Source organism: Dermochelys coriacea, chromosome 6, assembly GCF_009764565.3.
Source record: "Dermochelys coriacea isolate rDerCor1 chromosome 6, rDerCor1.pri.v4, whole genome shotgun sequence".
NCBI classification, from domain to species: domain Eukaryota; kingdom Metazoa; phylum Chordata; order Testudines; family Dermochelyidae; genus Dermochelys; species Dermochelys coriacea.
Window position 1 is genome coordinate 98417162 of NC_050073.1, and position 23889 is coordinate 98441050.

General features: G+C 43.6%; 1 protein-coding gene across 1 annotated transcript in view; it reads right to left on the bottom strand.

Moving 5' to 3' along the window:
• The window catches only part of CATSPERB (cation channel sperm associated auxiliary subunit beta), a 104900-nt gene that overhangs the window by 76205 nt on the left and 4806 nt on the right, over positions 1–23889 (bottom strand). The window contains exons 2-6 of the mRNA XM_038406101.1: positions 22151–22248; positions 20099–20251; positions 17421–17481; positions 15530–15625; positions 6695–6844 (exon numbers count right to left, since the gene is read on the bottom strand). Coding sequence (XP_038262029.1) covers positions 6695–6844; positions 15530–15625; positions 17421–17481; positions 20099–20251; positions 22151–22248 — 558 coding nt within the window. The remainder of the gene's footprint in view (positions 1–6694; positions 6845–15529; positions 15626–17420; positions 17482–20098; positions 20252–22150; positions 22249–23889) is intronic.

Consider the following 23889-nt stretch of genomic DNA (forward strand, 5'->3'; position numbering starts at 1 on the left):
AGAACCACAGCTACTATAGGGTAAGCAATTGTTTCTTCTTTGTTGCTTGTGTATGTACAGTATATATTCCACTGCTAGTGACTCACAAGCAGTGATCTGAATTACTAAATCTAAATTTAGGAGTCTATCTAAATAATGACCGTAGGACAGCTCTGCCAAAGTCTGCATCATGTCTGGATGTTCCATGACAGAACAGTGTTAGATGAATATGAGAACTGAAGACCATGTTATTACTCTATAAATGTCTATGATTGGTATATTGCTCAGAGAGGCAACAGAAGTTGCTTGTACTCTTATAGCCCACTCTATGACACTTAATGGTGGGGTTACAGAAGCCAATTTATAGCAAGGTTTGATACACACCAAAATCTAGTTCAAGAGAATCTTGGAGTAGAAAAGACCTGGTCCTTAACCCTATTTCTATATGCTATAAATAGTCTGGGGGATGCTCTGAGTGGCCTAGTTCTATCTGTGTGTAATAAGAGGCCATCTAATGTATGCAGTTTTGCCTCACCTTTTTTCAAACTTGATGATATTGCTACCAGGAAATCTGATTTTACAGAAAGATGAAACAAGGAGCAAGTGGCCCTTGATTCAGGTAGAGGTCACATCAGCCCTGCTATGACTATATTTATAACCAAGAGAAGGATAGGTTCTCTAACTGGTGGGGAGGGGAATTAGACCCTCATAAGTCCTTTTAAGAATCTAGACATGATGGGGTGACAGATAGAATGTAGCATATCCATGAATTGGAAGGTGGAATGATGAGATAGCTGCTAGATGAACAAGCTCATTGATAGTCTATAATCTTAGTTCTGAAAGGTGACAATTAGTCCTGACAGACCCATTTTATAAATCTCTTCCACATAGCAGAACATTGGTGCCTGGTAAAGTCCTTTCTACTATAGATGAGGTTGTCCTGGGCCTCCAATAAACATGCTCTGATGCTGTCAACCAACTAACATCCATGCTGTAAGATAGAAAGTGAATGGATTGGGAAGCCACAATTCTGAGAATTAGGTCTGGTAGTAGAACTAAGTGTATCAGTATTTAGATGGAGAGGTTTCTGAGACCTGAATACCAAAACTGCCTTGGCAACCAGGATCATCTTGACCGAGACCTGCTTGACCTTTTTGAGAATTCTTGGTTTTAATGGAATTTGGGGGAAATGTGTAAATCCAAGGACCCTGGGATCAGGAATGCTTCTGAAATGGATTCCAGGCTCTGCCCCCCATCTGGAGCAGAAGCCATGATAATTCCTGTTCTCTCTAATGGCAAGAAACCCACTTGAGGAATTTGGTTAAAATCCCATTGTCATCTATCAACCACGTATGTTTGTCTGCTGAGGCAATATGCGATCATGTTCTGTATTCCTGGTAGATGCACTGCCATCGTGGTGCTTTCACAGTAATTGCATACATTCCAAAGTAGTGCAGACTCTTGATATAGTGAAGTGGATCTTCCTTCACACTTGCTAGTTTATATAAAACATGGCTGCAGTGGTTGTCTGTCATGACTTTTATAGTAAGGCTCTTGAAGATTAAAAGGAAAACTGAGCATGCTTGACAAATGACTCAACTCCAGGACATTTATGTGGAGCCTCTCCTCTTGAGGAGTCCATAAACTGTGTTTTTAGTCATCCAGATGGGCTCCCCAAAGGTGGAAGCGTCCATCACCAGCCTTAGATGGAAGAGGAGGGAGAATGGAACCTCTCTGCAGACTTTGGTTGGATCCATCCACCATTTTAATGATGACTGGAGTCATGGTGGAATACGTATGGCATGACAAGTTGATGTTTCCTTGGCTGATATACAGACTTCAATGACCCTTGCATGCAGTGCTGGGGAAGTTTGGTGTGCTGAGTCATGCAGAAGAGAAAAAAGAGGGGGGATTTGATAGCTTCTTTCAACTACTTGAAAGGGGGTTTCAAAGAGGATGGATATAGACTGTTCTCAGTGGTACCAGATGACAGAACAAGGAGTAATGGTCTCAAGTTGCAGTGGGGGAAGTTTAGGTTGGATATTAGGAAAAAACTTTTTCACTAAGACAGTAGCGAAGCACTGGAACGAGTTACCTAGGGATGTGGTGGAATCTCCTTCCTTACAGGTTTTTAAGGTCAGGCTTGACAAAGCCCTGGCTGGGATGATTTAGTTGGGGATTGGTCCTCCTTTGAGCAAGGGGTTGGACTAGATGATCTCTTGAAGTGCCTCCCAACCCTGATATTCTATGATTCTATGAAGGTGCAGGAAGCCATGTGGCCCAGCAGTCTAAGGCAAGTTCTTACTGATGTCCTGGGGTGAACTCTTAGATGGTAACATAGGTCTAAAATGGCTTGGAATCTCTGATGGTAGATAAGTCACCACTGTTGTAGCATAGAGACTCGCTCTTATGAGATCTATGTTTTTTTCAGTGACTATTTATTTGTCTTTGTTTATTTCCAGTCCAAAGAGAGATGACATTTGCTGAATGGAGCCCACAACTAGCTGGTATAATTTCCCATGAATAAGCCAATCACCAGGTCTGGGAACACATGAATTGCTAGATTTCTGAGGGAAGCTGCCACTACCATGAGGCACTCTGTGAAAACTCTGGGTGCTGCTGACATGATGAATGGAATACTCTGTACTGGTTATGGCAACTGCCCACTTGGACCTTGTATATCTTTGGTGGGCTGGGTGAATCGTAATATGAAAATAGGCATCCTGAAGATCAAGAGCAGCATATTAATTGATCAGATGTCAGGATGAGATAATAGAGGCAAGGGACATCATCTTGAACTTGAGCTTTTAGATGCAAGTGTTTGGTTACCTCATGACCAGAATAGGTTGTAAACTTCCTTTTTTGGAGGAATATGAAAAAATACCTTTCCCTGTACTCTTGAGGAACTTCTAGTACTACTGCAAGACTGAGAAGCGATTGCACTCCTTGAAATACCATGTTGTCATGAGACGGGTACTTGAATAGAGATAGGGAACATTGGTGAGGGTCTGCAACTGGATGGATGAACCCACCTGTGACAGGGTGCATAAACCCAGCACCAGGCAAGGAGGAGTTAAAAAGCAGCTTTGGGTGCAGGCAGCCCTGCCCTGCCCCTACAAGGCATGCCAGTCTTGGAGGAGGAGCCTTAAAAAGGGAAAAGCCCAGTTCAGAAGGGCCCAGCCTGATGAAATGGGCAGACCTCTCACCCTCAGCTCCCAGAGAGGAGCACAGCAAAGAACAGTGCCACCTTCTCTGTGTGCACAGAGAGTAGGACAGACAGCAGAAGGATCTTGGCTAGATAAAGGAGCTGGTCCTGTAGTTTATTTCTGTTAGTTTAGTCTCCCTTCCTTTGTTACCTTGAGAACTGGGATTAGGAGCTTGACACCAAGGCAAACATCTGTTGAGAATACAAGCTCTTTGAGCAGAAGTTGGGTCAATGCAAGTAGTAGTCCACAGAAAAAGCAAGAAGTCTGACCAGACAGATGTAACCACTCATTACTAGGATTCCTGAGTTAGAACTCAGGCTAGAGGGAGGGACCTGGGTTTCCCTACAGCCTCACAAGGAGGCTAGCATGAAGACCCCTGTAAGCAGTTGCTCTTACTATTGTAGAACTCCCTGGCATCAGGGCACTATGTTACAGGATACTTCACCTCTAACACCCTCTGGTGGCCACTTCCTTGGCCCCATGATGGCCTGTCTCTGTCTGAATCTTTTGTGACCTGGCCTGCCAGCCAAGTCACTTAAAAGTTCGAGCCCCTTCTGGGGTAACAAAGGCTCAACTGTAAATCCAAATAAATCCAAATTAATAATTCTTTTTTCCCCTCTAGAGCTACTGTAAAATCTTCTGGTTTTGTCCCTACTCTTGCAGAATTCCTTCTATTCTGCTTCTTCCCCAGAAAGATTCCTCCACTGCCTCCTTTCCCCATGGATTCTGGTAGAGTTCATGAACCTCAGAGGTTGCCCTGCTCCTTACAGGAACCTAACCTGCTTCCTGTGGGTCTCTTCCTGCCTGACTTCCCCAGGCCCTTCTCAGAGCAGGAACTCACTTTGCTTCTCTCTTCCCTTAGACTGAGTACACAGCTCTGATTAGGCAGTCCTCTCTTGATCCCCTGCAGCTGGGATTAAGTCTCCATCCCACTCAGCTGGGACACAGCTTTCTGGTTACAGGCAAAGCTGAGCCCAGTATGCCTTAAAGGGCCAGCCAGCCTACGAAAACCCCAAACACAAGGTGCCAGAAGGTCTACTGGGCCTGGACCTGGACTGTTGACCTAATGTGAGGTCCTGGGACTACTGAGTGAAAACCCTTGTTTACCCCAAAAGGACTGAGACCAAATGTAAGCTAGTCAGGGTGCAAGTGTGGCCCCAAAAGTCACTGCTGAGCAAAAAAATTCATCTTGACAACCATCACTGGAATATATGCAGACAAGCAAGTGCAAAACCACCTCTCATCTCTTACCACTTGTGAGACTACCTGTTTTCATGCTTCTTCCTATGTCTGAAACAGATTCCCTGATCTAATATGCCTTGAAAATTCACCTTCCTCCAAATCCCTACTCAAAATGCATTTATTTCAGCAAGGCTTTCACTCATCCCTGCTCTCAGACCTCTCTTCATAATCCTATCATCTATTCTATATTATGGTTTGAGCACAATGGACTGAATCTTGAAGTCTCTACTCAGTCAAAACTCCTGTGTATGCCAAAAGGAGTTTGATTTGAGTGAGTAAAAAGCGAGTAGTAACTTCAGGATTCAGGCCAATATGTATTAAAAGAGACACATACAAGGGAATTGCTAAGAAGCATCAGGACAGGCAGGCAGCTGGCTGTCACTGGAGCAGTAGCCCTCTGTCAGAACTATCAGGCAGCTGGGAGTATCCCCAACAAGGTAAAAAGAAAAGGAAGACTTGTGGCATCTTAGAGACTAACAAATTTATTTGAGCATAAGCTTCCGTGAGCTACAGTTCACTTCATCGGATGCATTCAGTGGAGTGATGTTGAGCAGACTGGAGTGGCTGCTTTCATTAGCAGCCTCTATAGCTGCCTTGCTGTCACCTAGTTAAACCTGGCTTGTGGATTGGCTGGACCCTTAGGACTCTCAGATAATTATCTCAGATGACTTGTGAGGCTCAGAACATGCCGGCTCAGGGATGACTCATCAGGCTCAGAACACTCATCACAAGAAGTGAGCAAAGACTATTTTAAAAATTGCTCTATCATTTTGCTTTTCTGTTGCTTTCCTTCCCTCCTGTCCTACCCCTATTTTGTTCATTTGGATTCTAAAATCTTTGGGTCTGTGAATTTATCATTTTACATGTCTATAAAGCCTTTGATACCAATGGTGCTATATAAATATTAAAATCAGCTTACCCAGCTCTAAAATGGATCATCATTTGGTTTGGCAGCTCTTCCCATGATGGTGTGACAGACCAGATTACCCATAAACTCTGCTGCTTTTTCCAACAGATATAGCTAAACAATAGTAAGTTACTGAATAGCTCTATCTTTTCTTTGGTTTTTGTTTTACAAGATTACTGTTAAGCAAGTTTGTGCTGGTTTTTACTTTTCAGCATTTCCTACATCTACCATTAGATGGCAGTGCTCACTTTTATTTGCATCTCAGTCCTAGCCTGTCTGAGATATTAAAGCCAATTTCACTATACTGTACAACAGAGTATAAGAGTGACTTTCTAAATGTGATCAAGTTTATCAGGACCAAAAGACATCTAATAATAGACGGCCACACTAAAATCAACCAATGGTCCATCCTCCAGCACGGGTTCATTGCTGGCTTCTTCAGGGGAAGGTTTAAAACCTTCATAATTCAATTAAGTGTGCAACACTGCCCTATTGGGAATTATTTTCCTGAACCCAAATGATGATCAGCGTATATCTGGAAGCATGATACATTAGACAGGATACTAGACTGGGGGACAACTTTGGTTTTGTTTCCAACTCTACCCATCAATTTGCTAAACGATTGTTTTCATAGTAGCATCCGATGAAGTGAGCTGTAGCTCACGAAAGCTTATGCTCTAATAAATTTGTTAGTCTCTAAGGTGCCACAAGTACTCCTTTTCTCTAAACGATTGTGGTCAAGTTACATCACTCCTCAGTGCCTCAGATTATTTTTACAACCAGGAATCTGAGGCACTGAGACCCACAAGTTATTTATGTGTTGCATAAAAAAGCATGTCAGAGTGCCCTCTTCTGGGAATGAGCAAAACAGAAGTGCACAATTAAGACTTTTCTATACCATTCATTAAGTCAGAAGAAAAAAGGAAATAGGATTGTCACCTTTCTCCTCTAAACAGTGCTGGCCTTTTAATCTCTCTAAATGTCTCAATTTCAGTTGCTTTTTTCCAGACCTCTTCTCTTTCTGCTCTGCTTTTTTGAAATGAAGGAATGCACCCTAAGCTCAACAGTCAAAGTGAAGAGGTATCATTGATTTGCATAATGGAAACATAGTATTTTCTGAAAGTTTCTTTTTTCATCTTTCAGCTGTGATTGCACACTGGGCCAGACAATGTCACTGATCTGTCTAATTTTGGAAGGAAGGGTACAGATGATTACATAAGGTAATGCAAAAAGGTTCTATTTATTTCAGAACCTGGGAGAGTATGTGAATAGCACACACTGTTCAATCCAATGTACATTGCCTTGCACTGGTCTACAGATTTATGGTGAATATATTCAAACACACAAATACACAACTTACCATGTACTGTTTTGTTGCATATAAGAGCAATTACTGCCACATCATTAGCACAGGGGCATTTTGACACTGTGATATTTACTACATTGGGTATTAGAGCATTAATTTCAGTAGAGTGCATTAGTTTGCCAAGACGCCATTGAAGAAGAGGCTCTGCGGAAGAAAAAAGTCTAGATGTTTAAAATATGCAAAGCATGAATACACTGCATGTTTATTTAACCATCCTTACCACCTTTATATTTCATCGATAAACAGAAGACAAATATAATTCGTTATAAGAGGCTAAATAAAAAATGAACCTAAAGTGGTTTCACATTTGGAGTGCAATAGAGAAAGAACGTATATGTGGACAAGTGCATAAGTAAGGGCTTGCCTACACTACAAACGCTTCAGTGGCACAGCTCCGACACTGCAGCTGTGCTGCTGTAGCACAGACACTTGTTAGCATAGACACTTGTGTTTGTTTTAAACCTGTTACAGTGACAATGGATTTTCCCCATCACTAGAGTAAATCCACCCCCATGAGAGGCGGTAGCCAGGTTGATAGAAGAATTCATTCATTGACCTAGCAGAGTCTACACTGTGGCTTAGGTTCAGCTTAACTATGTCTCTCAAGAGTGTGAAAATTTTTAGGTGTCTAGACCAGGTCTAAAATGAAGGATGCCATTGAAATACAAAACATGTTAATCACATGAAAAAGGAAGTGCAATGACAAAAAGCACTTGTATGCAGCTTAGTGAAGAATGCATATCCTGCTGCTTAAAATAAAATTATGCACACAAAACAATGTTAAAAGAACATTATTGAGATTGCAAAGTCAAGCACTCAAGAGTTGGGAAATACCAGTGCAACCTTATTTCAGCCCCCTCTATGCATTGACAGTCTTTAATTGAATGCTTACATACTATTTTTTCCACACCCGCTTCCTCTCCTTTCCCAGACAGTCCCAGGTCCCCCTCTTCTCACCCCAATTCCTTGTCCCCACAGCTTTCTTGCCCAGCCAGGCCCAGTTATTCCCTCCCGACTCTTCATCCAATCTGTCTCCCCACCTCTACACAGACTCTCAGTTCTAGTCTCCATTCCGGGTTCTTCATCCAATCTGTCGCTCCTCATCTCATTCTCCATCTAGCCAATCCCATTTCTCTCCCCACATCCCAGCTCCTTGTCAGAACTCTATCCCTCTTCCTCCCCCACTGATTCCTATTCCCAGCCTTCCCTTCCCCCAGCTTCTTGTCCAACCTCAGTATACACCTACCCCAGCCAAATGGGTCCCAGCTTCCCCTCCTGTTTCCCTCAGCGGCTCCCAGTTTCCTTCCTCCAACTACCATTCTTAGTTTCCTTGCCCAACCAGTCCCACCCTCCCCTCCCAAAAGCTGGTCTCCCCATCTTCTCTCTCAGTCCGTTCTACTCTCCCCTTCTGACTCCTCCTCAGTTTCTCACCCTTCTTCAGCTCCAGTGTCTACAGATTTCCTATCCAATAAGAACATAAGAATGGCCATATTGGGTCAGACCAAAGGTCCATCAAGCCCAGTATCCTGTCCTCTGACAGTGGCCAATGGCAGGTGCCCCAAAGGGAATGAACAGACGGTTATCATCAAGTGATCAATGCCCTGTCACCCAATCCCTGCTTCTGGCAAACAGAGGCTAGGGACACCATTCCTGCCCATCCTGGCTAATAGCCATTGATGGACCTATCTTCCATGAATCTATCTAGCTTCCTTTTGAATACTGTTATAGCATTGGCCTTCACAACACCCTCTGGCAAGGAGTTCCAGAGGTTGACAATGCGTTGCGTGAAAAAATACTTCCTTGTGTTTGTTTTAAACCTGCTACCTATTAATTTTATTTGGTGGCCTCTTGTTCTTGTATTATGAGGAGTAAATAACACTTCCTTATTTACGTTCTCTATACCACTCATGATTTTATAGACCTCTATTATATCCCCACTTGGCCCTGGTCTACACTACAAGTTTAGGTCAAATTTAGCTGTGTTAGATCGATTTAACCCTGCACCCGTCCACACGATGAAGCCATTTTTGTCGACTTAAAGGGCTCTTAAAATCGATTTCTGTACTCCTCCCTGATGAGGGGATTAGCGCTGAAATCGACATGGCTGGGTCGAATTTGGGGTAGCGTGGATGCAATTCGACGGTATTGGCCTCGGGGAGCTAACCTAGAGTGCTCCATTGTGACCGCTCTGGACAGCGCTTTCAACTCAGATGCACTAGCCAGGTACACAGGAAAAGCACTGGGAACTTTTGAATTTCATTTCCTGTTTGGCCAGCGTCGCGAGCTCATCAGCAGAGGTGACCATGCAGTCCCGGAATCGCAAAAGAGCTCCAGCATGGACAGAACAGGAGGTACAGGATCTGATCGCTGTATGGGGAGACGAATCCGGGCTATCAGAATTCTGTTCCAAAAGACGAAATGCCAATATATTTGAAAAAAAAATCTCCAAGGGCATGATGGATAGAGGGTATAAACAGGTACCCGCAGCAGTGCCGGGTGAAAATTAAGGAGCTCAGGCAAGCCTACCAAAAAAACAAAGAGGCAAATGGCCACTCCGGGTCAGAGCCCCAGATATGCCGCTTCTATGCCCCTACCACTACCCCACCCCTGTCCGTGGACACCTGCAAGGGGGGAGTCTCACGCAACAGGGATGATGATTTTGGGGATGAGGAAGATGAGGAGGAGGAGGATAGCGCACAACAGGCAAGCAGAGAAACTGTTCTCTCCGACAGCCAGGAACTGTTTATCACCCTGGAGCCAATATCCTCCTAACCCTCCCAAGGCGGGCTCCTGGACCATGAAGCCAGAGAAGGCACCTCTGGTGAGTGTACCTTTGCAAATATAATACATGGTTTAAAAGCAAGCATGTTTAATATTAATTTGCCCTGAAGACTTGGGATGCATTCGCAACCAGTACACCTACTGGAAAAGTCTGTTAACATGTCTGGGGATGGAATGGAAATCCTCCAGGCACATTATTAAGGGGACATTCAAAGGTGGCCATTCCTGCTGGGCTGTTTGCCTGTGGCTGAAAAGAAATCATCCCCGCTTTTAGCCACACGGTGGGGTGTTCACGCTGAGCTGTTCACGTTTGTCTCGCAGGGATCTTCCCTGATACTAGTCACGCTGTGGGAGGAGGGATGAAGTGATTATCCCAGAGAATTGGGGATGGGGGAGGGTTAGTTGGGTTTGTGCTGCACGTTAAACCAAAAACCGCAGCCCCTCCTTTTAAATGGTCAACCCAACGGGTGCTTGGTATGGGAAAGGAGGGTGCTGCTGTTTGAAATCATTCCCACATGTTATGAAGGTTGAAGAAGCCAAAAGACTGCGGCTTACCATGGCTGCCTGCAAGCCAAATTCTGTTGCCCGGCCCTGCGTATGTGATCTCACACACCAAACCAGCAGGCCCATATAAGAGGCAAAATGCGACCTTGTACCAAAAGCACATGTGCTATGTAATCTTAACAGCTTGGTTCACTGTCAAAGAGTCTACCATTGTTCTCTAAAATGTGTCTTTTAAAATACTATTCTCCCTTTTTTTCCCTCCCACAGCTGCAAATGTTTCAACGCTCCTCTTATCTCCGTCCCAGAGCCTAGCGCAGATAAGAAGGCGAAAAAATGCACTCGTGATTAAATGTTCTCTGAGCTCATGCAGTCCTCCTGCACTGAAAGAGTTCAGCAGAATGCGTGGAGGCAAACAATGGCAGAGTACAGGAAAGCAGAAAATGAACGCGAGGACAGGAGGGACGAGCAAGATGAGAGGATGCGGGAGCAAGAGGAGAGGTGGCAGCAGCGTGATGAGAGGAGGCAGGAAACAATGCTGAGGCTACTGGGGTATCAAACTGATATGCTCCGGCATCTGGTGGAGCTGCAGGAAAGGCAGCAGGAGCACAGACTGCCGCTGCAGTCCCTGTTTAACCACCTGCCCTTCTCCCCAAGTTCCATAACCTCCTCACCCAGATGCCCAAGAACACGGGGTGGGGGGGGCAGGTGGCCCTCCACCCGGACTGCCCAAGCAACAGAAGGCTGGCATTCAATAAGTTTTGAAGTGCAGTGTGTCCTTGTCCTTCCCTCCTCCCCTCATCCACCACCCCACCCAGTGCTTCCCTCCTCCTGCACCCCTCCCGGGCTACCTTGGCAGTTATCCCCCTATTTATGTGATGAATTAATAAAGAATGCATGATTTTGAAACAACGACTTTATTGCCTCTGCAAGCAGTGATCTAAGTGGGGAGGGCGGTTAGCTTACAGGGAAGTAGAGTGAACCAAGGGGCTGGGTTTTCATCAAGAAGAAACAAAACAGAAGTGTCACACCGTACCCTGGCCAGTCATGAAACTGGTTTTCAGAGCTTCTCTGATGCGCAGCGCACCCTGCTGTGCTCTTCTAATCGCCCTAGTGTCTGGCTGCGCGTAATCAGTGGCCAGGCAATTTGCCTCAACCTCCCACCCAGCCATAAACGTCTCTGCCTTACTCTCACAGATATTGTGGAGCACACAGCAAGCAGCAATAATAATGGGAATATTGGTTTCGCTGAGGTTTAACTGAGTCAGTAAACTGCACCAGTGCGCTTTTAAACGTCCAAATGCACATTCTATCACCATTCTACACTTGCTCAGCCTAAAGCTGAACAGCTTTATTTACTGTCCAGGGTGCCTCTGTATGGCTTCATGAACCATGGCCTTAAGGGGTAGGCTGAGTCCCCAAGGATAACATTTCAAGGGGCATTTCAACATCCCCAACAGTTATTTTCTGGTCTGAGAAGCAAGTCCCTTTCTGCAGCTATTCCAACAGACCAGAGTTCCTGAAGATGCAAGCATCATGTACCTTTCCCGGCCATCCCACGTTGATGTCGGTGAAACATCCCCCTTGTGATCCACCAGTGCTTGCGGCACCATTGAGAAGTACCCCTTGCAGTTTACTTACTGGCTGCCAAAGTGGTCCAGTCCCAAGTTAGGGATGTGTGTTCCATCTATTGCCCCACCATAGTTAGGGAATCCCATTGCAGCAAAGCCATCCTCTATGACCTGCACATTTCCCAGAGTCACTACCCTTGATAGCAGCAGCTCAGTGATTGCATTGGCTACTTGGATCACAGCAGCCCCCACAGTAGATTTGCCCACTCCAAACTGATTCCCGACTGACTGGTAGCTGTCTAGCGTTGGAAGCTTCCAGAGGGCTATCGCCACTCCCCAGTGAACTCTGAGGGCTGCTCTCATCTTGGTATTCTTGCACTTCAGGGCAAGGGAAAGCAAGTCAAAGTTCCATGAAAGTGCCCTTACGCATGCGAAAGTTTCGCAGCCACTGGGAATCATCCCAGACCTGCAACACTATGCGGTCCCACCAGTCTGTGCTTGTTTCCTGGGCCCAGAATCTGTGTTCCATGGCATGAGCCTGCCCCATTGCCACCAGGCTGTCCAAATTCCTGGGGCCCGTACTTTGAGAGAAGTCTGTGTCCATGTCCTCATCACTCTCGTCACCGTGCTGCCATCGCCTCCTCGCCTGCTTTTGCAGGTTCTGGTTCTGCACATACTGCAGGATAATGCATGAGGTGTTTACAATGCTTGTAACTGCCATGGTGATCTGAGCGGGCTCCATGCTTGCCGTGGTTTGGTGTCTGCAGCAGAGCAGAGTTGCAGTGGAAGCCGTGGCTGATGACGATGCCACGAGAATAGATATTTATAGAGGACGAGAGGACCTGTGAGGTAGATTCATGAGAGCAGGAGAGCAGAGTTGCAGCAGCAGCAGACGACAACGGTTAGCACCGCGCACGTTTTCCGAGGAAGAACACACGTACCCGGGAGCCCATGACAGACAACATGGAGAAACTCGCTATTGAGACAATAGCAGCAGAGCAGAGTTGCAGCGGAAGTGGTGGATGACTACGATTAGCAGTCCTACTGCACTGTCAGCTGAAATTAGCATGGCGTCCGCACAGAAAAAAGGTGCAAAACGATTGTCTGCTGTTGCTTTCACAGAGGGAGGGTCGACTTACGACATGTACCCAAAACCACTCACGACAATGTTTTTGCCCCATCAGGCATTGGGAGCTTAATCCAGAATTCCGATGGGCAGTGGAGACTGTGGGAACTGTGGGATAGCTACCCACAGTGCACCTCTCCATAAGTCAATGGTAGCCACCATAGTGAGGATGCACTCCGCCGACTTAATGCGCTTAGTGTGGACATACACAACTGACTGTATAAAACAGATTTCTAAAAATCAACTTCTATAATATTGACCTAATTTCGTAGCGTAGACATACCTTTAGTTGCCTCTTTTCCAAGCTGAAGAGTCCCAGTCTTATTAATCTCTCCTCATACGGAAGCCATTCTATACCCCAATCATTTCTGTTGCCCTTTTCTGAACTTTTTCCAATTCCAATATATCTTTTTTGAGATGGGGCGACCACATCTGCACACAGTATTCAAGGTGTGGGCGTAACACGGATTTATATAGAGGCAATATGATATTTTCTGTCTTATTATCTATCACTTTCTTGATGATTCTCAACATTCTGTTCATTTTTTTTTAAAACACTGCCACTGCACATTGAGTGGATTTCATAGAACTATCCACAATGACTCCAAGATCTCTTTCTTGAGTGGTAACAGCTAATTTAGACCCCATCATTGTATATGTACAGTTAGGATTCTTTTAATGTGCATTACTTTGCATTTATCAACATGAAATTTCATCTGCTATTTTGTTGCCCAGTCACCCAGTTTTGTGAGGTTCTTTTGTAGCTCTTCACATCCTGCCTGTGCCTTAACTATCTTGAATAGTTTTGTATCATCTGCCAATTTTGCCACCTCACTGTTTAACCCTTTTCCAAATCGTTTATGAATATGTTAAATAGGCCTGGGCCCAGTACAGATCCCTGGGGGACACCACTATTTACCTCTCTCCATTCTGAAAACTGACCATTTATACCTACCCTTTGTTTCCTATCTTTTAGCCAGTTACCAATCCATGAGAGAACCCTGTTATCCCATGACTACCTATTTTGCTTAAGAGCTTTTGGTGAGGGACCTTGTCAAAGGCTTTCTAAAAATCTAAATACACTATATCCACTGGATCTCCTTTGTAAGCATGCTTGTTGAATTCTAGTAGATTGGTGAGCCATGATTTCCCTTTACAAAAACCATGCTGACTATTTCCCAACAAATTATGTTCATCTATGTGTCTGACAATTTTGTTCTTTATGATAGTTTCAACCAATCTGCCCAATACTGAAATGAGGCTTACTGTCCTACTCCTTTCCCTCGCCTGGTCTAGATTTCGTCCCCTTTGCATTCAAATCAGATGGCTTCCTCCCCCACACTACTTGGGTGCCGGCGGCGGGGAAGGTGTCATTGAGAGCACAGGAGAGACGAGCTCTGTAAGCTCACTTCCAGTGCATAGCCCCACCCAGGACCAGAACAGTGTCTCCTTCTGAGCCTCTGAACTGAAGCATACACCATACCCACAGAGTAAATGAGTATGTGTAGCGTGTTCAGCACTAGGAGCTGTGAGCGGGTGGCACATGCTCAGTGAGGATGGAATCTCTAGATCCAAACTGTTAAAAGCCAAGAAATCTCTACTGAGGATGTGCAAACTGTGATTTTTCAAAGGTTTATAACTTGGTGTGACAGGATGCTATCAGCAGCACCTTGTTTACCGACATTGTAGCAGCCTGCTGCAAGCCTAGCTAAGGGCAATTACACACTTTCTGGGGATTGTGAGCACCTGGCTGACAATCATTGAGCTAACAAGGTAACTGGAGAGAATATAAGGGGAGGAAACAGGAAGTCAGGGGAACTCAAGGGCAGTGCAAGAAGAGCTCAGCTCAGAAGGCAGCTCAGAGGGTGAGCCGAGGCTGGGGAGTGAAGGCTGCAGGGAAGCCGGTCCTTGTTATTAGCCTGTGTTGCATATTCATGTGAAGAAAGAGGGAAATAAATGCACACCTTGGTGAAAGATAAATGGCATGGTGTACGATTGTGACTATGAACCATCTGAACTGGCCAGGCAGTGAGGTTCACCAGGTAGTGATGGAGGCACTTCGAGTAGATTTTCACAGGGTCAAGAAAAAGCACAAGGGGTTGGCCTGACACAAAGGCTACTCCCTTGCCAAGTCCCTGTTCCAAAGCAGGGGGGCTGCTAGATCATTTCAAAGTATTTTTAATGGGGAAAAACATATTTTCCTCTTAGCCTTGTTCTTGGAAACAGCTGAACTATATTGGCTGAAATTAAAAATATCAGCCTGAGGCAGACACCAGATATAGAAAACTTCAGCCCAAATCATTGAATTTTCTCAAAGTTCGAAGCAACTGAAAACAGGAGATTTTTCATGGGAAGTATGGGCAACCTTAATTAGGCAGTGTTGCCAGCTCCTCCAATAATAACCATGTTACAAGTCAATAGATTTGATAAAGAAATTAGGAAGGCTTTTTAGTTTGCTTTACAGAAGGGATATAGTTTTCTAATAAAATTAACTGAAAAAGGTGCACTGATCATCTTGTTATATCTTTCTACAGTCAGAACTTTTTAGATGAACTCTGTCCTGTAGTGATATTTTACAATAACTATATGAATATGATTAAGGCATTTTAGCATTTGTAGCCCTAGATTAGAAGAAATTGATTTTTAAATAATTTTTTCAGTTTTTCCCTAATGGTGTCACTACAGGGCAGAGTTAGGTTACTTGTGTGCTTTAGCAGTATGTTTCTATATCTTAAAATGTTTAGATTTAAGTGTAAGCTTAACTCAGACTAATATCCTTAACTCCATTTTACCAGGGATTTTTTTTTTTTTAAAGAATTCTACATGATTCTCTTTCTAAATGTATCTTACCTCTAAAAACATCTAGTAGTGTTCCTTCAGTACTGAACAGGTTTAATCCATGATGCATGGTGAATCTTACAAACCATTCCTCTATTGGAGCAATATCTGGTTGAACATAAAGTGAATACAAATGGACTGCATTTAGAGTCTTATAAAAACACAACAGAAAAGCGATTCACACAGCAGGTTTTTTCTTCATACTTCAGTCTGCCTTCATACAATGGTTTTCCCATAATTTGAATTCACCCAAACCGAATAACTTCCCATGATACCCCTGTTTATAAAAGAACCAAACAATCCTGAAGCCCTCATTCAGCCAAAACTCTCATTGAAGTCAATGGGAAGGTCTCTTAAATAAGTACTGAATAAAATTGAGTAAAGCACATCAGAATCTGGTCCAAAGACCATTCGTTATGTGGCTTCATTTCTCAACATTTCACATAAAAAGATGACCTAATACACAGAATATATAAGATGCAGTATATCTGGATTTTTAAAAAGCTAAAAGATAAGTCTCACTGACTCCTAGTCAAAATATTTATCCGCGTTGTCTTGGATACGAACACTGCCACACAGAGTGAAAAAGAGCTGAAGGACCATCAACTAGGAAACTGCTAATATACAACACATAGAGCTGTGGGGCTCTCTAGTCTGACATGGGTTTATTTAACATCTTTATTAAATAAGTGATAGTGGGACTAAACCAAATAATGAAATTAACAGATTATATTACATTAGGAGGAACTGTGAACGCCAGTGACAGCAGAGAAATATTCCTACATATATTACAAAGGAGGACAGAACATAACAAAAGGATTCAGATTGAGAAAGTGAAAACCAATACAGAGGAGGAAAAACCAATAGGAAAAACAGATACGCAAGGCAGGGAATGAACATGGAAAGCTGTAACTCTATAAGAAACAGAGGTGATAATGGACAACAAACAGGAGTTTCCAATGCAATACGCCAGTGTAATTTTGGCTACAAACACATGAAATCTCAACCAGGGAGAAGATAGTCATTGGCAAAGGTTATTCAAAAATAGTTGCCTAAAATTACACACCTAAATAAGTCTGGGCTGATTTGTTAAGTGATGAGCACCTTCAGCTGTCACTGAAATTCATTCAGAATTGCATAACTCAATATCAAAAAGATATTAACAAATTAAATGAAGGTGAAGAAAATAAAAATGATTAGATTTGTAAGGAAAGTTTAACAAGGCTAACTATTTACAGAATGGGTAAGAGATTACTATATGGGGACATGATCTACAAGTCTATGAGGGGGGCCAAGAATGAAAAGGACTTACATAGGGTAGTACAAAGCAGCAGCATAGCTTGGACAGAAAAACTGAGTGAGCCCTGACTTTTGGGTGGGTGGGCAATAATGGGAGGATGTGGAGAGCAGGACAGGAAGGACTGGTGGGTGGGGTGCAGGAGGGATTCCATGCCCTGGAGGGGGGTGGGAGGAGGGGCGCAGAAGGGATAGGTTGCCTTGGGGAGGGGGGGCATGAAGGGGAGGGACTGCAGAAGGGATCCAATGCCCTGGGGAGGGGAGTAATAGGGGTAGGGGAGTCTGTCTCCGCCCACTTCCTTTACCGCTCAGTAGGGTCCCGGGACACACAGGCTGCGGGGAGTGCCCTTAGGGCGGAGGGGAGGCCCGCTAGGGCTTGAGCTCTGCCCACCCCTCCCAACCCCGGCTTGGTGTCATGTTCCCCTCTTGCTGGCGTCACGCGCTGCTGTCCCAGTCTCTGGCCCCAGCGCTAGTGCCCCCCCCGTGAGGCAAAGAGCAGGTAAACTTAGTAGTAATGGGATGAATTTAAGAAGAGGAAAACTTCAGTTGAACTTGACGGAGAACATGGTGATAGTGATATATATGCAACTAAAAATATAGTTTTTACCTGTATTATATGCAATATTTGTTCTAGGGATATCAATAGTCCAGGTAGACTGATTTTCTTCCTTTCATTAAAAAAATCAATGAAATATTTTATTTCTAAGTGATACTAAGTCACACATTTTATTTTTCCCTTTTTCCCATTATTTTCAAAGAGTGTCAAAAACTTTGGGTTAAAATCATCTGTGATGAAATGGAAGCACTGCAATCACACAAACGGCTGTCAGATTCTCTCTTTTATGGTACTTATTCATTACAATCAACACTTTATATCAATACGTGGATGATGGCTAAAACTCATTGAAAAGAATAAGCATGATTCCATTCCTCACCATGAAGCCATGGCGGAGTGAACTTGGTTCTAGTGGGCTTGTAAAGCCCAAGTTGAAGCATGCGCTACTATGGCTTCCCTGCTCCAGTACCCAAATTAGCAAGATTAAAACTAGCTCAGGTACGTCCACTGGAGCTTCAATCACACCCAGTGACTGCAGTGTAGGCATACCTCAGCCTATATTAGGGTGAAGTTAATGGTGATACACCAGGATTTATTTGGCTCATTGAGCTCTTGGAGCTCTTTATTCTTTGCTTCCACCTCATTGAATCCTGGTATCACAGCAACCCAGTTCTTCCAGGTGAAGTGTGTAGGATGCATGCAGCTCCATGTGAAGCACATGCTCTTGATCAGTCAGTGAAGGTTGCTCAAAAGTGACAAGATGCCCACTGCTTTTTACAATTAGTGCCTGGGGCACCCTTTGTAGCACCCCCCCCCCGAACATAAACAAAAATTATAGCCTGATCTAAATTTCAAAGGTTTTTCCAGTGTAATTTCATCAGTTGGGGGTGGGTGATTTTTTTACTGATATAATTGTACCAATTGAACCCCAGTCTGGACACAGTTATATGGATATAAAGGTGACTTATAGCGGTATAAGTAATTTCCTTTCCTGTACAGAAATAAATTATGCCAAGATAAAGCACTTTCATCCTGGTATAACAGCATCCAACACTAGGGAGAGTTATATCACTTGAACTATACTATGATAGGAGGGGCACTCACTTCCTGAGAGACTCCTAGCGGGTGTAGTAATGCAACCTTTTCCTGCTCCTGGCACTTGCCAGCCTCATTGGACAAATATTCAGTGATGCAGCCCTCTGGCCAAGTCCCACATTCAAAATGCACCACTTCTGGGGCAGCAAAGAGTTCACTAAACTGCCTGCCCTCACCAAGGTCATCAGCCCCATCTCTAGGCCCTCTAAATCCAGCCCTCTGCTTGGGCTTCTGAAGAAGCCTAGTTCCCTTCTTAGAGCTTAGGACACTTTGCCAGTGGGGGAACACAGGCGCACTCCCTACTCCAGATTCCAGCCCAGGGACCCTATCCACAGCAACCCCATATAGCCTCCTTTAATTAGTTGCTGCTGTTTTCCCTGGGCCTCTTCCCACTTGGTCCCTTTGTCTTCACCTGTTACTGTAAGGTTACAGTTCTCAGGTCCTCCCTTTTTCCCCCGTTTCAGTAAATGCAGCCAGTCAAGCTCCTTTGGCCAAAAAGGAGCACCCTTCCTCAGCCCTCTGGTCCCAGCCAAGAACTGGCCTGCTAAGGCCCTGCAGCTCCTTTTAACTGAGTCTGCTGGGTTTTGATTAGTTGCTTCCCTGCAGCCTTTGTAGGCAGGCCTGGAGGACCCACTTCTGCTGCTCCTTTCCTGGGGCAAGGTGTAATAGGACCACAGGCCCTCCCGCAGGAGGCCACAAAGGCCTGATGCCACCTTCACATATACTGATATAGTTACAGTATAGTGGTACAACTTGTGTGTGTAGATAAGGCCTTAGTTAAAGCTCTGGGGATGGCTTGAATAGGTAGCCACAGCAGGACTAGCATTCAGATCTGATTCAACACTGCTGAAATTTCAGACTCTCTCATCAACTGATGTCCCAAAATGGAGGAAATAAGATTTTGTCATACTTATTCTGGGTTGTAATGCACTGTTCTGAAATGCCTGAAAGCATGAACAAAGTGTAGGGAAGAAGGGTGGCATCCGGAACCTGAATTTCTGTTTGTTCTGGGTTTAACTCTTTAATTCCTACCTGTCATTAAAATGGTGCATTTGGAATAGCTTGAAACTTTGAAAGGTTGCAGCACTTCCTTTCTCTGTGCAGATGAGGCTCTGTCATTCCATCCAGATCCCAACCTAGTGCATTTCCTTGTCAGTTGGTTTGAAGCTTGCTAGTGGTTTGATTTTCTGGCCTGTAGCTAGCTCTTCTAGGTTCTCCTGAATGTTGCTTTTCCTCCTGTTCCTCTGCCCATGCCTCCCTATTTGGTGCCCCCTCTCTCCACCTACCTCTCACATTCCATTCCTTACTTCTCCAAATTACGCATCTCATATCTCAGAAATAGCCCAAGCCACCACGCACCTGACCCCTTAGCTGCTACCACCATTTCTCCCTACTTCATTCCTGAACTATAAAAAGGTATCAGGTATGAAGAGGTTATATTGAACTCAGCCTTATTTAAGTGCAGTTCTTCTGTATTTGTATCTAATTCTGACAAATGCAAAGGTAATCCAACAGCCTGGTAGGAAGGAAAAAGGGCTAAATGAGAGGAACTGGCTAAAATTGCTTTTTACACTGTCCAGTGCTTGCCAAATTACTGTTTATCAAACATGCATTGAAAAAGAACAAAATGTTACCAGTTTCATTCTGAAGTAGAAGATCCCAGAATAGGTACTGTTGAAGATCTGAATGCTGGGAGCAAGCCCTGATGAGGTATATTGCAGAAGAAGCCTTTTTCTGTTCTCCAAAGTATCCTCCTGATTTACATTATATAAATGACAGCTGATTTTCTTTGAGGAGGAAAAAACCCACAAACTTTTAGCAGGGGAACACCTTTCTTCCCCCAACATGCTGCAGTTACCAAAATGATCAAACACTCAATAGGCCGATTTAGGTGGATTAATTAGTGGGATGAGATTGCATATATCAATTTGCCCTGCAAATAAACATATTGTAAATCCATGACCAGCTAGGGCTTCACAGTTATCACTACAATGAAGTTCAGCATGGCTGTAATGTGCAAGTCAACCGTGGGTACAGGAATAAGATCAGTAAAAAGCACAGTCCCCTACCACTTGAGCTGAAAGAGAATCTTCATTAATAGTTATCAGGATAGAGTCAGTTGATGAGCTCTGATTTTATCAGTAGAGGTAATTACAATGTAATTAAATACAAAACCTGATATTATTACAAAGTTAATTTTAAAAATGTGGCCTCTGCCTATCCGTGTGAAAGCAACTTCCCATGCACCATCACTTCTATATGCAAGTTTTACACACTACAGCTATGATTTTTATGCACTAACTGTAAAAGGAAAACAAATTTATGCATGCAAGTCTGAACAATCAGGGTCATCCAAATGTGCAGGCAAATGATCAAAATTTACAAGTGATAGTGTGCAAAAACTACAGTTGCAAATGATTGCAGGTGCACAATTGCATACCTATAAAGTACAGGCTTGAGTTTAAACATCAAGATCTGGCTGTAAGATTTTGAAATCTGGAAAGCCTGCCATTGATGCATAAGACAGAACAGAATGCAGGTCTGCAATTAATTAGTCTTTGCAGCTGCAATAGTAGAAAATGCATATTTGCCTATGAAATTCAAGTGCATGTGACTCCAAATATATTTTAAAAAGAGGTACTGTATATGCAGTATATCAATGTGCCATTTTTAGTGTCACATTGGTGACTGTGATGGGGTGGCTGCCCCTTATTGGCAGAAAAGGGGTTAAAAGCAGCCCTAGGGAAGCAGCTAATTAGAAAGGGGCTGAGAGGAGTAGCCAATCATGGTCCAGCAGGCCCATATAAGAAGGGCAGCAGACAGGGGAACTAGAGAGAGTTCCAGGCTGCTTGCTAGGGCCTGCAGGCTGAGGCAAGAGCAGAAGAGGGTGCTGGAGCTGCATGGGAAGTGGCCTTGGGATAATGGACTGCAGCTGTCACTGAGGAGAGTGGTTGGACGGAAATTGCAGTTCCCCTGGAAGAGGAGAATCCAGAATGTGACACAGCTGGAGGGCAGTGTCATGAAGAGGATGCTGTGGTCCTGCGAGTGACATGGGTCCAGGAGCAGAGATGACAGTAGACGAGACACAACCAGAAGAGGGTGCGGAGCTAATGCCCAAGACAGCCAGTAGGAGGTGCTGCAGGGGTGAGTTCCACCCTGAGACAGTGACCAAGGTTTGCTTTTGCATAGAGAGAGAGAGAGAGAGAGAGAGAGAGAGAGAGAGAGACACACAGACAGACAGATGGAATAGTTCTCCTGGGATAATTCCAGTCTATTGTTAAATATATTTATTAGTAAAAATACTCAGATTAAGAACGGACACATGACAAATATTCAGATCATTTGGTCATTCAGATGTTAGGTAAGAGCAGTAATTCATTGCAAATCTAGAGGAAATTAGCTTTTTGAATGGTGTCATATCATCGCACTCTTCAATGCCATAGGTCAACTCTAAAATCTAATTTGTTACCTTGAGGTCATCATTCAATCAAGCTAATAAGAATTATTTCATGTTTAATTAAGTCCTTATTATACATGACAAGTTTACATATATGGTAACACCTTCAACTCCTAAGAGGAATTAATTCACAGTCCTTGAATTATAATAAAATAGTAAACCACAGTGCTATACTTTTTATCTATATGCATTGAACAATTACAAATATAAAGCTTAATTGGGAACTTACCAAATTTTGTGAACCAAGATACAATTTAATGACTTTGGGCTTTGGGCTTGCATCATCTAATGGTTCAGTGTAGCAAGAGAAACTTGAATTCTCCTTCACTGAGGGAGACAAAAATATAGTTTAATCATTGAAATATCCTTTGTAGAAATGTCTGTTAAAGCTAAATATTCATTTTGGAAAGGAAAAAGGTAGTATTAACTTGTACTAGGTATAAGGAAAATTAGCAAGCACATTATAGAAAAAAATTACACTCATCTATCAGGACCTGATCATAGAAATGTAGGGCTGGAAGGGACCTTGATAGGTCATCTAGTCCAGATGAGCTGAGGCAGGACCAAGCAAATGTAGACCAGGTGTTTGTCCAACCCGTTCGTAAAAACCTCTAATGATAGAGATTCCACAACTTCCCAAGGTAATGTGTTCGAGTGCACATCCTTTAACTTTTAGGGAGGTGGTGGAATCTCCTTCCTTAGAAGTTTTTAAGGTCAGGCTTGACAAAGCCTTGGCTGGGATGATTTAGTTGGGGATTGGTCCTGCTTTGAGCAGGGGGTTGGACTAGATGACCTCCTGAGGTCCCTTCTAACCCTGATATTCTATGATTCTATGATACCCTGACAGTCAGAAAGTTATTACTAATGTCTAATCTTTGGTGCAATTTAAGACCATTACTTGTCCTGTCCTCAGTGGTTAAGGAGGATAATTTCTCACCCACCTCTTTATAACAACCTCTCACATACATGAAGACTGTTATCACGTCTCCCCTCATTCTTCTCTTTTCCAGATTAAACAAACCCAGTTTTTTCAGTCTTTCCTCATAAATCATGTTTCTTAGACCTTTACTCATTTTTGTTGCTCTCCTCTGTACTTTCTCCAGTATGTTCATATCTTTCCCAAAGCATGGTGCCCAGAATTGGACACAATACTCCAGTTGAGTATCAGTGCTGAGTAAAGTGGAAGAATTACTTCTCCCATCTTGCTTTCAAGACTCCTGCTAATACATCCCAGAAGGATATTCACTATTTTTCCAACAATATTACGTTGTTGACTCATATTTAATTTGTGCTCCACTATAATGCCAGTAACATCATGTGACTATTAAAAGCAATCTTTAAGGCTCTAGTGCCTGACATAAATTCCAAAGTGCCTGCTGATTTTCAGGTATGAATTAGAAAAAGTTCTACAGCACTCTTTTTGTCTGGCATTTCTACAACACTCCCCACAAGAGTATCTGAACGATTAACATGGTAAATTAAATCTGCATATTTTTTCCCATAATGGACATTCATGTTGGATTCTACTCTTTGCCACTCTTGGAGCTCTGCTTGGTTAGGCTGTGTGTGTGTGTGTGTGTGTGTGTGTGTGTGTGTGTGTGTGTGTCCGTCCCCAAAGGCACTGATTTTGAAATATCCGAGCCAAAGTCCGACTGCTTTGAAAGGATACAGCCAGATGCATCTTTTTGCAAAAGCTTTCCTATCATAATGAACAACCACGAAATACTCACAACCCAACCAAGCAGGCATTATTTGAATCTCTCACTAGCTATTGTTCTGGGCATTATCTGTCTTCATCCAGCAGAATACAGTTTTCTCAGGGTGATACAGGTAGCTAGGTATTTTGTAATGAAGCTGGGTTGTGATCCATCGATGGCTTTGTAGAACAATGCTAAAGCCTAGAAATTGGCATTGAGAACAAATTGGGAGGGAGAGGGAAATACAAAAATCTGTCGTGTGATCTCAATG